Source organism: Durio zibethinus, chromosome 20, assembly GCF_047325235.1.
Source record: "Durio zibethinus cultivar Kanyao isolate XHJ-2024 chromosome 20, ASM4732523v1, whole genome shotgun sequence".
Lineage (NCBI taxonomy): Eukaryota > Viridiplantae > Streptophyta > Magnoliopsida > Malvales > Malvaceae > Durio > Durio zibethinus.
Genome location: NC_143181.1, coordinates 24,095,035 through 24,111,809, shown reverse-complemented (window position 1 = coordinate 24,111,809; position 16,775 = coordinate 24,095,035). Strand labels below are relative to the sequence as shown.

Genomic DNA, 16,775 nt, shown 5'->3' with positions numbered 1-16,775 from the left:
AAGATTTAGAAACTAGACTTAAAGAGCTTTCAATCCATATAAAGTTCATCACCTAATTCACTATGTACAAATTATAGTGAATTTTCCAATCTACCCCTTATGCAGCTTTCTAGACAATTGCAGTGTGTCTAGTAAAAATTCAAAATCTTTTCTTAGAAAATTTTGATTTTTATTTTATTTGATAAATTAGAAAGTATACTCAAAGAGCTTTCCAACCATATAAAATTCAAGTATTAAAACCTTGTGAATTTATACAGAAAAATAAAATAAGTTCAATGTTAGAAAACTTTGTTCTTGTAAAATCAACTTTCCTAACTTAATCTATTTCCCAAAACCAATATTATCAAAATTGTATTAAGTCCAAAATGAATAAGTTCACTTTAAAAACAACAATTGGACTTTCGTTTAAGCTCAAATAAATATCTTTAAAGGTAGATTTGGTTTAAGAAATATGACACCGAGAAATGTTTGTTTAAACTTTGAAAATCATATTATTTATTTAGTACCAAAATATAAAACTTAAGAACATGTACTAAATAAATCTTTTTCAAAATCTTGATCAAGTTTATTTAGCTTTAATGTTTTGTCATTTCAAAATAATGATCAATTCAAGGCTAAGAAAAATCGCTTTTTCTTTACAAAGTTCTTTAAAAGGCATTACTTTTTTTATTAAAAAATTAGGCCATCTAAATTTGAGTTGTTTTGAATGCCAAATATTTGTTTTCAAAATTGCCCTTAATTTATAAGGATGGAAAATAGCTATATTAATGCCATGACTTCAGTAAATTATGTTTATTTTGTAATGCTTAGCATATGTCCAAGGGTAGTAATGTCAAATAATTGTCTCTATATCAGTTGTTGCCGACATTTTATCCCTATTTGACTTCCCACTAAAACATCTAATAATTAGCTACAATAGTAAAATTAATAATGCTCCACCTGTTGATATAGTTACCATATAGTTTTAACTTTATATGGTGTTTTCGTTTTCTATTAATGCCAAATATTTGTTTTCAAAGGTGGTTTTAATTTGTAGTGATAGAAAATAGGTATATATGTGCCATGACTTTAGCAAATTATGTTTATTTTGTGATGCTTAGCACATATATATAAGGCTAAAACTAAAGGTATAAATGATATATTAGTACTCGCAAATTACTCGGGTTTGATTCGAATAAAACTCGAATTATGCTCGATTATTATCGAGTCGAGCTCGAGTTCAAGCATCATATTGAAAAATTTTTATAAATACTTCAATACACTCATAGTATTTAAAAAAATCTTCTCACCTAAAAATTTCGTAAAGCATCACAACTCGAAATACTTTAGAATCTCGTCTCCAGATAAAATTTTCTTTTCTTTCATTTTTTTATCATTTTTTAACAAATTAGTTAATTTTTATTTTTATTTTATAACGAAAAAAAAAAAGAAAATTTTTATTGTATTCAAAACATTTTATAAATACTCAAACATATTTGTAGTATTCAAAATACTTTTTAATCTTGGCCTTAGATGAAAATTTCTTTTCTTACATTTTTTTTTAATTTTTCTTTTTTTAAATTTAAAAAATTATCAAATTTAGAAATCATTTTCATTTTTTTTTATTCTTAGTATTATTATCCTTAGTTATTTTTTATATATTATTTTATAAAGTTCATTTTAACTTTTAGTAGAATTATTAAAAAAAATTTAGACTTCATTTTTTGTTATTTAGAGTTAATCATCTTTTTGTTTTCATTTTTATTAATTTTATATATATTATTTTATCTTTCTTTTATTAATATTATTATTATAAAAAAATCAATGAGTATTTACTCTAGCAAAGTTAAGATTCTAAACATGAAAAAAAAATAGCTATAACTATAAATACTAAAAAAAATAAATTAAAAAAAATAAAAAAAATTTACGTGAACCAACTGGTCAATTCCAATTTAGTTAGACTAATCAAGTGCAGTTCAATGGTTCAGAATCGGCTTAACTGAACTGATAAGGGCTGAGGGGTGCCATGGCACCAAGTTGGGTGTGTGGACCGCAAGTCAAGTAATAGGTCCACTCATAGATCCTAAAGTCCTAAAATAATGTTGTTTTAGACCTATTTGCTTATATGTAAACCAAAAATTTTTTTAGCTCATTTCCTTTTCCCTTTCCAAAAAAAAAAAAACTCTTTTTTTTTTCAAATAGAACCAAGTGAGCTGACCAATTTTCGAAGTCGATCACCAACTATCACATCGGCCACCATGCATGTCGTCTATTACCGTTAGTGGTCGAAAAGCAAAAAACAAAAGCAAAATCCTTTTCTTTCCCTCATCTTTACAGATCTAGCCTCATTATTCATAAAAAAAAAGAGCCCGAACAACCTAGATGCAAAAAAGAACCTTTTAGCTTCTTAAAAAAACCAAAAAAAAATTTTTTTTCACTCCGATGCTATGTACCCTATCCTAAGGGTTGTAATGTTTTTTGTGTTATTTTTTCTTTTTTCTTTCTTTTTGTTTTGGCAGTAGGGCTTTTTATTTTTTAGTGGTGGTTTTTTTTTTTTTTGCTTGGCAAAGGGTCTTTCTCTTTTTTTTTTAGGTATTTTTTTTGCCAAATTCCCCTTCCTTTATAGGGCTTGAACAGGGACAAGCCCCACCTTCCCCAACCGTAATCAGCGTTACCAAGGGATAGTGAAACTGGTGGCTCTGAAAGTAGGTGTGGTAAGCAAGTGTAGGATACGGGTAGTGGTACAGAGGGCTAAAGGGTTTCAAATGAGTGGGTGGCAATAGTGTTGTGCATGACACCCACTGTTATCAGCCCTTTTTGTTTTTTTGCTTCTTTTTTTATTAATTGTTTTTTGTATTTTTTCCATTTTTTATTTTGTTATTTGTTTAATATTTGATTAATATCTTATTCAATATTAAATTATAAAAATAAATAAATAATAAAACAAAAACAAAAATAAAATATAGAGAAATTTGATATCTATAGCTACCTCTCATTGCGTATTCTAAGAATCAAGAATAAGGCAAAGACATAGACAATATTATCCAGAATAACGATTTAAAATTTTTTGAAAGTTTTTTTGTTTTGGTATTTTTTTATTTTTTTGGATTTTTTATTTGATTGAAAAAAATTGACCATTTGAAAACAAATTTGAAAACTTTTTTAAATAAAAACTTAATATCTTTTGAAAATAAAATAAGAGATCATGCTAAAAGGTCTTACAAATTTTTAAACTAAAATAAATTCAGCTCGAAAGACTTACGAATCTTGCCCAGATAAGTTAGAAATTACATTAGAAAGTCTTACAAATCTCGAAATGAAAATAAATTTAGCTCAAAAGAGTTACAAATCTTGTCAGGAGGACTTAGAGATTACGCTCAGAGGTTTTACAAATCTTAACATTTTTTAATGCTCATAGCCTAAAAGGCATTAAAACTTTGAAAACTTAAAATGTTTTGATTGAGGGTCTTATAAATTATGCTTGGAGTCTTAGTGATTATGCCTTTAAATCTTACAAATCTCAACATCATTGAGTGCTCGTCATATCAAAGGTATTAGAACTTTGAAAACTTCAAATGTTTTGCTTGGAGGTCTTACAAATTATACCTGGAAGTCTTAACAATCTTTGAATGCTCCTCGTATCAAAGGCATTGAAACTTTATAAACTTAAAATATTTTGCTCAAAGGTCTTACAAATTATGCCTGAAGATCTTAAAAATCTTTGAATGCTCCTCATATCAAAGGCGTTGAAACTTTGAAAACTTAAAATATTTTGCCCGAAAGTCTTACAGATTATTTCAAAGGTCTTAAAAATCTTCGAATGCTTCTTGTATCAAAGGTATTAAAACTTTAAAAATTTAAAATGTTTTGCCTAGAGATCTTATAGATTATGCCTAGAAGTCTTAAAAATCTTCAGATGCTTCTCGTATCAGAAGTGTTGAAACTTTGAAAAACTAAAATGTTTTACCCAAAGGTCTTAGAGATTCGGGTGCTAGCTTGACTAGCTTAGTTTGACCTAAGTGCCAGTTAAACTAGGTTTAAGTCTCAATTATGCCAACTAAACTAGGCTTTAGTTATGATCTGGTGCCAGCTAAACTGAGCTTAGTTTGATCTAGGTATCAGTTAATTTGGGCTTAGGTGCTTGCTAATATGGGTTTAAAGCTTTATCTGGATGCCAACTAAATTGGGTTAAAGTCTTATCTTGTATCGTATCTCATATTTCTCACTCATTTTTCAACAACCTTTTATTTTTTGCATATCCATTTTCTTTCAACTTTTCAAACCTTTTTGACATTTTAGTTTCTTGTCAAACTATTTTTTTTCTCATCTTTTCATAATAGACTTCCTTATTTTTTTTTTATCTTTTTTTAATTTTTTTATCTTTTCTTTTTCTTTGTTTTTTTTCTAATATTTACAAAGTTGACAAACACAAACATGATACAAATGTCTATTTCTAGCAAATGATGCAAATGCAAATGTTTATACAAATGCTTGATGCAAATACATGTGACTTTTTCATAATGCAAATGCCAATGTTTCTTTCATGTAAATGCTCCTACAAATACTTTTTCTATGATGCAGATGCCATAATGAAAACGCAAATGTCTTTCTTATTATGTGAATATGAATGCCTTGGTTATGATATAGATACGGATGCGAATGTATATGTTATGATGCACGTGTAAGCAAATGCGATTTGTTTACTGCATACAAGTTAAATGTATTTTTATAATGCATGTGATACAAATGCGAAGACCCTTTTTACTTTTTTTTAAAAAAATTTCTATTCAAATTTTCAATGTTTGCTTTTTAACAAAAATGGTCTCAATATTCTATATTAAATGTTCAAATGATCATTGAATTTTTCAAAAGTGATCATAAAATTACCCCATATAAAATATCCTCGTAATCAATGAGAAAAGTTAAAACTCATGACTCTCGAATCTTTTGAAAATTGATGATTACTATTTGAAATGTTGGTGGATGGGGGTAATCAAGAATTCAATTCTTTTCACTGGTGGACATATCTCAAAAAAGGCTTGATGAGGATTGTAAGAATTTTTCTTGGACTTACGAAAAAGATAATTTTTTAAAATACTTTTCTTTTATTAAAAATGTGGTACTTCAATGTGTGTCAAAACTAGCTATTATTTTTAAAATAATATTTGGGAAGAGAAAAAAGCTATTATTTTTTCACCATTTGATGAAATGCAAAGTCTTTGTAGACATCCAATTTGGTCCAGGCCCGGATCAATTGGGCCTGGTCCAAATAGGTAAGTCTATTTTCTTTTTTTATTTTTATTTTTTTTTGTATTTTTACATTTTTATTTTATTTTTATTTTTGTTTTTATATTTTTTTATTTTATTTTTATCTTATGTATTTATTAATATATATATCTTTATTATTATTTTTTTTCTTCTTTTTTCTGTTAATATTTATATGTATATTTATCAGATTATATGCTATTATTTATCTGTTATTTAATTTTAATTTATCTGTTAATTTTTTGATTTATCTGATTTATTTTTATTAATATTTTTATTTGATTTTTTTTATTTATTCGACTGAAGATTGGATTGGGATTCAATCAGAAGAGTCCATGTTGGATTCAATGATTGAATCTTGATCCAAAGAGGAGTTGGAATTGATCAGAAACTCTTCTTATCAATCCCTATAAAAGGACCCTCGGATCAACACAGAAAAACAGAAAGAAAAGAGTACTGGTTGAGAGAAAAAGTCAGACAGAAGAGATTCGAAAACTAAAAAAGAGTTTAGAGGCTTTAGGAATCGGGGGGAAATTTGTAGAGATTTTTCTGTGAATTTTTTTCTGGAAATTTTTGGAAAATTTTTAGATTTCGGTGAATTTTTCGACGAAAGTTAAATTTTTCGGTAACAATTTCGGCCAAGTTTAAAGTTTTCGGCCAGCTGCCCGTTTTCGATGAAGATTCCTAGAAATCGACTAACTTTTTATCGAACTTTCGACGAAAAACTTAGATTCTGACGAATTTTCCAAAATTCGGTGAATATTCAACCGGAGTTTTTCAAAAATTTTAGAGAGAAGAGAGAGAAAAAAAAAGAGAGAGAGATGGAAGAAGGCTTCTGCTGAAGAAGCGAAGGAATCAGCCTTATATATCCTTCCAAAATGACGTCGTTTTTACGTTAAATAACCTAGAGGATCCGTGCGTTTTGTCAAGATTCGACCCGACCCGAGTGTCAACCCATTTTTCGATCCGCGCGTGATCTACCTCTCCGAACCGTTAACCGAGCCGAGCCGACGTTCCGAGCCGTGCTCTTCGAGTCATTTTTTTTCCTTAAGCCGAGCCGAGCTAAACCGTTAGTTGAGCTGCTCCAGGTTTATTTATTTATTTATTATTAGATTATGTTTATTTAATGTTATTTTATCTTTATTTTATTTTTATTTTTATTTTACTTTTCTTTATTTTTTTATTTTTTTATTTTCATTTTTATTTTATTTTATTATTTTATTTTCTTTAAATAAAATCCAAAAAAATATTTTTGGGGAAAAGTTGAAAGTATCAATTTTTCTTAAAAATAAATTTTCAAAAAAGGGTTTTTTGAGGAAAAGATGAAAGTATCAATTTTCCTTAAAAATAAATTTTCAAAAAAGGTTTTTGAGGAAAAGTTGAAAGTATCAATTTTCTTTAAAAATAAATTTTCAAAAAAAAGTTTTTGAGGAAAAGTTGAAAGTATCAATTTTTCTCGAAATTAAAGTTTCCAAAAAATATTTTGGAGAAAAGTTGAAAGTATCAATTTTCCTTGCACAAAAAAATAATCATTCTTTTCTTCCTTTTTATTTTTTAATGTTAAATAATCCGACGATAGAGCCTCTGCAAGTGAAACAGTAGTTTTTCTTGCATACTCTTGAGGTGAGGGAATTTTCTCAATTTTCTGCTAAAAGTATTAAAGTCAATTGAAAATAATTTCCAATAATTAATCACTTGGTAAATTTTTAAGGCTCATTGGATAACATAAATTTAAGTTGGTACCATCTTTTGATGGGCGTTGTGAGGGTGCTATAACCTTCCTCACACGTAACCGAACTTCTGAACCTTGTTCTGGTTAGTAGACCTAAACCTATTCTTTTAGGGACCCTTTAAACTTAGGTGTTCCCTGAAAAGACAGATTCCTTAGGTGGCCAATCGCTCCTAGATAAAAAAGATTGGTGATGACTCCCTTAAGTCAATGTCTAGCGATAGATCTCCGGATCTAGACGTTATGACAGTCTTTAATGGGTATTAACCCTTCAAAAGGTTTTGTTTCGAGATTTTTTATTTTAGATAAAACCTTGAACTCTAAAATTCTTTTGGGGTCTCAAGAGTAGTTTTAGCTCTAAACTGCCCTTTTTGAGCTTTCACCTTTAAGCTATATTTTCTAACAATGAAGAACTTGGTAACATCTTATCAATTAATAACAAGTATATACAAATTTCAAAGACATAGCTCTTCAATCCAAGTATCCCACATTTCAAGGTATATAATGTAGGCCAAGGTTTGAGGTTTTGAAAGAATGGATAAATAGGCTCAAAATATGTTATTCAGGGTAATTAGGCTAAGAATCTTGAGGAACATTCTCTAGTTGAAAAGTTATGTATCTTTTTTTTTTACTATCTTTAATTTTTTTTGAAAACATTTGACTTCAACCTTAGCATTGAATTCTATCTTTTTTTTTACTTAAGATTCTAATGATGCCTCATTTGTTTTTTACCGAAGCTCTAATCTTCGAGGAGCATGTTTTCTTTCTTTGCTCTTTTTTCTTTTTTTTTTCTCTTGTTTGGACTTCTCTTTCTTTTTTGAAACATTTTAACTTCATTGCTAGCAAACGATTTTTTTTTTACTTTTTGGAATTCTAACTAAAACTTCATTCACTTTTGCCTGGGGCTTTTATCTCTAAGGTGCATGTTAGACACTGTCAATAGCAAACACTTTTCTTGAAGTTGGTCTTTTGAAGATATCTTTATTTTATCCCCCAAAGTAAAAGATAATCATTGGCCAAGGTTCATTTTGGAACAAGAAATTTAATAGGCTTAAACGGTTGGCAAGTGGATAATTTTTCTATATGCGAAGGATAAAAAAAGATGATCATTCATCATTTCAAACACGATCACTTAGTAAGAAGAGCAAATTATTAAAAAAAGAGTTAAAAGGACTTTTTTATTTTTTTGTTATTTTTAATTTCCTTCTACTAATGCCCCATCTTATTTTTCATTCAAGGTTCTTATGATATGAGAATCAGGTTATACGAGATTTTTCAAATTTGACCACATAATTCAAAAAAGCTCTTTTAGTTCCAAATTGTTTGGCATTTTCTTGATAAAAAGATGAGAAAATGTATTAAGGCAAGAAACAAATTGTCTTAGGTGAAAAGAAATTTTGCATTTTTTAGTTAATATGGTTTAAGATGTGAAACAAGGGTTGCTTAAGAAAAAAATTCAAGCATTTTTCATGTTTGTAGCAAAATTTTGACACACATGGAATTACCAATTGAAAATTTGAAAGAGTATCTTACTTGATTTTCAAATTTCAAAATGAATTTTTAAAATTGACCTCTTTTATTCATTGCCCAAGAAAAGGTTATTTCCTTTTAAGTCACAATATTATCAAGTCTAAATTCAAATCCACATTCTTTGAAGGGTTATGGCTAATTAGTCAAATCATTTGAGTGATTAAGGACATTAAAGTATTCAAAAAGGTGTGAAGGTATTTGATGAGCTTTTTCCTAATACTAATCAACATTTTCTTTGAGAATCTTTCCATTTATTGTTGCAAAAGAAAACTTCTTTTTCTTCCCTCATTTTTTTTTCTTCTTTATGGTTTGAAAATTAATTATGTGATAATTTATTCAAACAAACGCATAAAGAGAAAATTTCATAGAAAAATCCAAAGCATTCATTTCTTCCAAAATAAGTTCTAATAAGATTAATTAAGATAACTCCTAGGGACACCATGCACATGTCATACATAAATGATTAAAAGATTAAAAAAAAATCCTGTCTTGATCTTTCAACATTCGAAACCTTCTTCCACATTTCAACTCCTCACATTTCACAAATGGATAAAGTTAACTTTCATTGTTCTATCAGTTTTGAAGTTACAATATCACTTTTGATGAAATTCTTAACCTTTTCCTTTAGTTATTTGCATTTCTCAATTAAGTGGTCAATTGCTCCTATATGATAATCAAATTAAGTGGCCAATTGCTCCTATATGATAATCACACTTGCTATTAGGATCATAACTCCTTATTAATGGATTTGGTGTTATTTTTAAGGGCACAAGAGTGAGATGCCGATATTTCATTAGTAAAGGCAAAAGGTGAAAAATAGGGATTGACAGTTTCTCTTGATCATTTCGTGGTTTTTTTTAATTCTTTGCTAGTTGGGTGGTAGGTTCAAATGTAGGGATAAGATCGTGAATGATCATTTGAAGATGAAAATTTGTTGAAAAGGTCAAATGCTGGCTTGATTGGTAATGATATGGATTTTAAGAGATATTGCTTATGACAGGGTAATGGGTTTGTTAAAAAGAATAAGGATTGTATAAGATGTTCCTGGGTAAATGCCCCTCCATTGTGATCGCTTACACCTCTTATTCATTCTTTTTTGATGTATTTCCCTCTTTAACATTTGTTGCATTTTTCAACTTCATCATGCCATTCTTAATTGTATTTTCTATAATTTTGTAAAAAATCACCATGTCAGTAAAGTTTTTAGAGACATTCCCGATCATTCTTTTATAATAAAAAGTGTTTAGGGAATTAAGAAATAGAACAATAATTTTTTTCTCTGATATTGGTTGTTGTACTTGGGTTGCCATATCTCTTCATTTGTATGCATATTCTTTAAAAGTTTTAGTGGACCTTTTTTTCATGTTTTGTAAGGACAACCTATTTGGCACCATATCTTTAACATGCTTATATTATGCTATAAAAGCCCTAGCCAAATCATTCTAAGAGCAAATCTTATTTCGGTTCAACTAGGCATATTATCTTATTATAGATCCGATGAGACTATCTTGAAAGCAATGGATCAATAGTTTATCATCATGGGTGTAGACTATCATATTTTGGTAGTACATGATGATGTGTGCTGAGGGACATTTCATTCCATCATGTTTCTCGAAATTCATGGCTTTAAATTTTGACAAAATGACAAGATCATGCACTAAATTAAGTTCGCTAGCATCAACACTCTCATATACATTATGGCCTTTAATTGTCGTCAATCTCTCTTCCAACAAGTCATACTTATCCTTCATCACTATATCTCTTGATGGATTTGACATTTTTTTAATTTCTTCAATTCTTTATAATTAATCATGTTGACACAACAATGGAGTTGTTGGGAGTAAGTTCAGGATTGACATTTATCTAAACTGAGGCAACTTGGCAGAAGTGCTAGTTCTAGATTAATGAGTTATTGTAGGCATTTGTGGCATATAGAGGTCTTGAACATATGTGAACCAAGTGGATACGATGGTGCTTCAATAGTTGTTTCCTCCCTTGCCCTTTGTGTTTCAACAATTCTTTTTCCTTTTGTCAATTTTCCATGATTCTAGTATAGGCTTAAGTGTTTTAAATGCGTAAATTTAACTGATCTTGTTTTTTTAATATGCACTATCCTTGAACCTTTTATTAATTACTAGAAGTCAGAAATCTATAACATGAATTCTATTATTAAAAGTTTTAAAAATATCTTTTTGGTTTGAAGGTTTGATGAAATTATATTCACAATCACCATTCCTTGTCCTTAGCTAGCATGAAAAACAATGAATTCAAACCAATGATGCATGATATATAAGTCAAATTTTATTATTATTATTAAGGAGGAGCTTGAGTTCCATCTTATATTCATATTGGGTTATCTAAAAACATTTTCTCTGCCTTAAAAGTTCGATGAAAGCATATTTACAACTGTTACTCTTTTCCACGAACTCTTTTAGGCATACAATTATTAAATGTAAACAGAGGCATCCATTCATAGGAGATTCAATTCATAACAAGTTTTCATTCATTCCTAAAAGTTTCAAGTTTACACATCATGAACCATCATAGGACTTAAGCAAAAAAATGCTAGACCCGCTATTACTCCCCATTTTGCCTTGCCTAAGAAATTCGAAAGCAATTGACTATGATTATTGGTGAGGATCGCCTTTTACTTTAAAGTGTTTATTCATCATGGCCTACCTTACTATTGCCTACAGCACTGCCTGCTATCTTGACATGAATTGATGAAGGATTCTTGTTAACAACTAGCTTTATTTCGGCATCAAAACTCAATATCTGACTTTTATCAGTCTCTATACCTTGTATTTCAAAGACATGCAGTCTTCTAAAGAATGACCCACTACGCCAAGATGGTATTCACATTGGGCATTGGGGTCATACCATTTGGGATAAAGTGGTTTGAGGGGTTCAAAAGCAACAGGGACAATGATCTAGTTTTCCCAAAGCAATGGGTATAAATCTATGTAGGACATGGGTATTGGGTCATTAAGGATTTTTTCTTTGGTGTTGTAAAAATTTTTCTATTCTATGGTTGGTTTGCTTTGCTGGAAAAACGATGGTCTAGTTGGTTTTAGAGTGAACTGAGAAACTATGGGTTTGAAATTAGGTTGAAAAAGTGGTGATAGGATAGAATGATAAACAAGTGGTTGTGAAATATGAGGTGGTGGACATGAATTCAAGTGCAAAATTCTTGAAAGTTGTATGACATTTGGGGGCCTAACCCTAGGTACTTGGAAAGAGGTTGAAAGTAGTCATGAGAAAGACTTGAGTGCGGGTTTGGACTCGAGATAGATGGTGATAGTTGTTTGAAGCCAGGTGACTCCATCTTAGAAATTAGACTTTTGAGTTCAGTCATTTGTGAGGCCAATTCACCCAGTCTTCTATTGAGTTTGCCTAAACTTTGGTTATCGTTCAAATCACCTAATGGCTTAGTATGCTCGAAAAAAATGCTAGAACTAATAAGAGGCAGTTGATCTTGATTTAATGGAATTAGAAATGACAACGGTCCATGAAAAGCAACAAACTTAACCATATCACTACCTTTAACCATTTCTATCAATTGACCCATCTGTTGTTTCGTCTCCCGAAACTCGAGCCAAAATTTTCTCTTGATTCAATTCCAATGCACTAATTCGTGCTTCTAATTGATCTCCCATTTTTGTCATTCTAATTCCCACCAAGATAGACTTTTTATTCTGGGACTTAAACAAAAAATTCTATATTATTACCATTATTAAATGAATGCCACAAAATAATTTCTAACTTATATGGCACATAGAGTATGTTTATGAATATGACAATGATGCCTAAAGAATGTCATAAAACATCAAAATGCGTAAGATAATGAATTTTCATATGTACAAAGCCCCAAATGATAAAAATTCTATCAACCACAAATGTGTATTCAAGGAATGTAATGTTATGATGGAGGGATGGTAGGATATGAAATGCAATGCATGTTCTATAAAACCCTACCATTCATGAATCCATATGCATAAAATGCAATAACATACCATATGGGTGATGAGATATATACCTATGACTAATACAACATACTTGTATGAAATGCACGGATCTACCGTGTGCACGAGATATGTCTATATGGAATGCAGTGCATGTTTTGTGTTGGCCTAATGAATTTGACACTGCCTTAAAATATATGAATGTCCAAGTTTAAGTCTCAAAACTATCATGTTAAAAGCATTTTCTTAACCTATTTGAAGACTTTGGTGGTTGAAGGCAGTGATAATTATCCTATTCTCACAAGGAGGTTCACGGTTCACATTGGATGAGTATTCTCTAGGCCCTGCAAATATTCAGCTAGAACATTCACATGATACCTATACAATAACTTAAGGAGCACATCATTTTGACGATCCATGCCAGTTTACATATCTAATAAGCAAAGCAGATAAAATTTTTGCAAAATTTCATTGCGAATCAAACTGCTCCTCATTACACTTCAGATATGCCCAATACACTCTGCTAGCTCTTACCACTATATGACCCTGAATTGATAATAAATTGTCCCTCAAGATACAAAATTGACAACCCTTTGAGACGCTCTGTGTTGGGGTCTTGCCTTCTATCTCACCGAAAGCTCCATAGCAATAATTATTTACATATACAATAACTTATGCAGATAGCATTTTTTTTATTACAAAATTTTGCTGTCAATCAAACTGCTCTGCTCTAGAATCTTGCTTCTAATTATCTCACCATCCGCTGCAACAACTACAATATGTGATCTCATGATCACAAATATTCTTGGCTCACTCTTACTAGTAGCATCTGTATCAGCTAGAAAAGAAGCGTCAATTTTTCATTTGGAAATGATTCCAGCCAGTGCTAGAGCTTTCATGTGGCTACCACAGAAGCAGCTGTTCAGCAGTTTAAGATAGATTGATGCACTTGCCTTGACGAGAACGAAGAACACTTGTTGGAGGGTTCATCAATCGAATGTTGCTCGAAAGAATATGACCATTTCATCTGCATGAAGCTCCTCTTTCTCCAAGGACCCATATGGAGTTTCTTCTCCTCCATTGACCTTTTGGCTGCATCACACATGACACCAACGATGACCTTCAGGTAATCAGCTTTGCCCACATAACACTCCGGTAATTGCTCTACTAGTTTGTTGTACTCATCGCATGCTTTTGCGATCTGAAATTGTTCTCGGAATTCCAATTCAATTACAAATGAGATTTTCTTCTTTCGCCCTTTTGTGCTTACAATCACCTCAATGTATTCATGTGTCCCTAAAGTAATAAATAAACAAGAGGATTAGAAGAATTACTTAAAATGGACAATATATAAAAACATATACAGAACAATCAACAATGTTTTCCAGGTCAAAATTAATTAATCTCGTTGTTAAAATTGAATCTCTCTTTTCACTAGGCATGAAAGATTTTATTGCTTGTAAATGTCAAGAAACTATCGAATGAGTGTCTGATTGTATGTGTTCGACACGAGTATGTTTATTTTTTAAAAGTTTTTTAATATATTTTGAGGATTGGATTTCCATATGGTTGAAAATATGTCAAAGTAATTCAAAGAAAAAGTAGAAAAACATAGCTTTCTGTAGCCCCAAAGACTGCCTTCAAGTCAACCAAAGTTGAAGTATTTTACAAGTTCACTCTTTATAGGAAACTGTGAAACCCATATATATGCTTGAGATTTTCTTGGTAAAAAGGGAAAAAAAAATGCAGCCTATTAGTTAAAGAGAAAAGAAAATACCTCCAGGATGCTTTTTGGTGTGTTTCCACTTCGAAACACAGAGAGCGGCATTAAATCCTCTGTCACACAGCAGAGTGATTACTCTCTTGCGAAAGCAGTTGGGACAACCATCAATGCTTGGCTTTGTGCAGCTGCAAAACTCTGTCTCTTTCGCTACCTCTATTATTCCACAAATTTCTTGTCGTAACTTGGAGCCTATCATGATATAACGATCTAGGATTTCCTGAAAATTTTAGCACAGGGGGAAACAATATTATAGGCGATTGGTAAACCAAATTTTTTCATGCTAATTTCTATTTATCGCAATCAAAACCAAGTTAAGAGCACATTTCGGGTCCCCATGCTTCCGGTCAGTGTCAATTTATGAATGTTTAATTTCTGTATTTTCTTTTTGTTTCATTTTTTTATTATTTTCACTTCTAATTATATCTTTTGTACATTGTTAGGGAATAATTAGCTATTCAGTCAACATTGGAGTAAAATCAATTAAAAAAAAAACTCATCCATTTATAAAAATGAAAAACAAAAAAACATTATTTTATTATATATATATATATATACACACGTGTGTGTGTGCGTGCGCATGTATTTTTGTGTGTATACCAAAATAAATCATGTGGGTTAGCACACCCTACTTCACCACAAGTATATTTCGGCTTCTCTCTCCACTTTTAACTTTCTTTTTTTTTATTAACTAAAAAGTTGAAAGGAAAAACAGAATATAAAACAATTAAGAAAAAAAATCTAGTTTTTAATGGAAGTAAATCTTTATACATTGATATATTTTCTGGTTCCTATAAAGCAAGTTTGCTGACAAATCCCTTATAAAACCATGTATGTTATTTCAATGAAAGGTCCTCCTTTGTCTGCTATTTTATAATTTTCCTATGGAACAGAAAAAAAAAAAATCAGGACATGTTTATGCTTGAACCAAAAAGCAAAAAGCATAAAAAGAAAAAAAATAGAAAAGAAGAAGAAAATCCCGTTGTTTTATGTTTTGGGTAATATATATATATATATATATATATATATTCCTTTCCCTGATTAATTTCAATTGAAGAAGAAAATATAAATATGTATACATACATAAAAACATACCTGAAGCAAGGCCTCTTGGGATTCCCAGTAAAGGGTATGTTGAATACGGTCATTGGGTTCATTACCATCTGATCCATAGCCATCAGTTGCATTGAGAAAAGTATCGGATTCAGTAACATCACTGTCCAGAAACTCTGAAACTCTCTCTTCAAGGCTGAAATTATTAAAGCCATGTTCACCATGGTGATGGCCATAATTGTTCTGTTCAAGAGCCTTCTCTTCAATAAGCCTACCCATATCTTCTTTCTAACAAGACAGACATAAATAAGAAAAAGGATGATTAAACTTTAAAGAAATGAGGAAGAAAGACGTAAAGGCTTTGCACCAAAATTCCAGCAGGAGGGAGCACAATATATATACACCCACCAAACAGCCACGTCAGATAAATATAAATAAATTTATTTACGTCGATTTAATAAATTTATAAAAAAATTATGTTTTATATTTTTTTAATATATGTAAATTCAAACAACAAAAATTTTTTTTTTATCACTTAAGCTAATCATCTATTAATTATTTTTTTCTTTTTCAAATATTACAAAAAATCTTTTCATTATTACACACCTAATTTTTTTGTGTTAATTTATCTTTACTTTTTTTTCTTTTTTCCTTTATCAATTTATCTTGTTAAATATTTCAAGATTAGAAAAATAAGGTGTTAAAGAATTAGTGTTGTAATTGAAAATTATATGATTTGACTTATCATAAAAATAAAAATTTTCACCTACTGAAAGAAATACTTAAAACTAAAATTTAGAAACAAACCGTGTTAGAGGGGTTTCTAATTGAAAAAGGATTGATTACGCGGATATATTGTGATTATTGATTTGTATTTATTTTTCCTTCTTCTAATATCCTTATTGATATGCTTAATTATTCAGTATATGAACTCTACAAAAAAAAAAAAAAAAAAGGCATGAGTAAAGATTTTACTGTTCAAACAACTCAGTGATCCTTTTATTAAAATAGAATATTTTCATTTTAATTGCAAATTTTTCGTAAAACTAATATGGGGTAAATTTTTGTTACTAGTAGAAACGTATTTCTCCAATAAAAAATAATTAAGTACTTTAGCGATCACAATCAGTTTAAGATTAAAAATATTTTAATTACGGTTTAATTAATTATTTTAAATGCCATTTAAGTAAAAATATTTTCAAAGTTTTTCTAAAAAATATATTGGGTTGGCATAACGGGATCTGATTTTCTACTTTTATAAAGCTAATCTAATTTTTTAGACACCGGTCCACCTTTAGAAAATTATATTTTTTATTTCTTTAATGCACACTTTTTAAACATATAATTTGATAAATGACCTCACCTTGGGCCTCTTTCAAGTGTCATCACATCTAATAAACCAAGCTTCAGTTTAAAATCAGATCCAAATTAAATCAAGTTCAACTCCAAAATCAATTCCCTTAGTTTTATAAGTTAA

The 16,775-nt window shown here is 29.9% G+C and overlaps 1 protein-coding gene across 1 annotated transcript; it reads right to left on the bottom strand.

Moving 5' to 3' along the window:
* Positions 1 to 12,916: 12,916 nt before the first annotated feature.
* On the bottom strand, positions 12,917 to 15,668 carry LOC111315058 (uncharacterized). Its single transcript, XM_022916678.2, has 3 exons — positions 15,341 to 15,668; positions 14,243 to 14,465; positions 12,917 to 13,761 (listed from the first exon to the last, which is right to left on the bottom strand). The coding sequence occupies exons 1-3, from the start codon at positions 15,575 to 15,577 to the stop codon at positions 13,388 to 13,390; spliced, it is 834 nt and encodes a 277-aa protein (XP_022772413.1). The 5' UTR covers positions 15,578 to 15,668; the 3' UTR covers positions 12,917 to 13,387.
* Between the last annotated feature and the right edge of the window lie 1,107 nt (positions 15,669 to 16,775).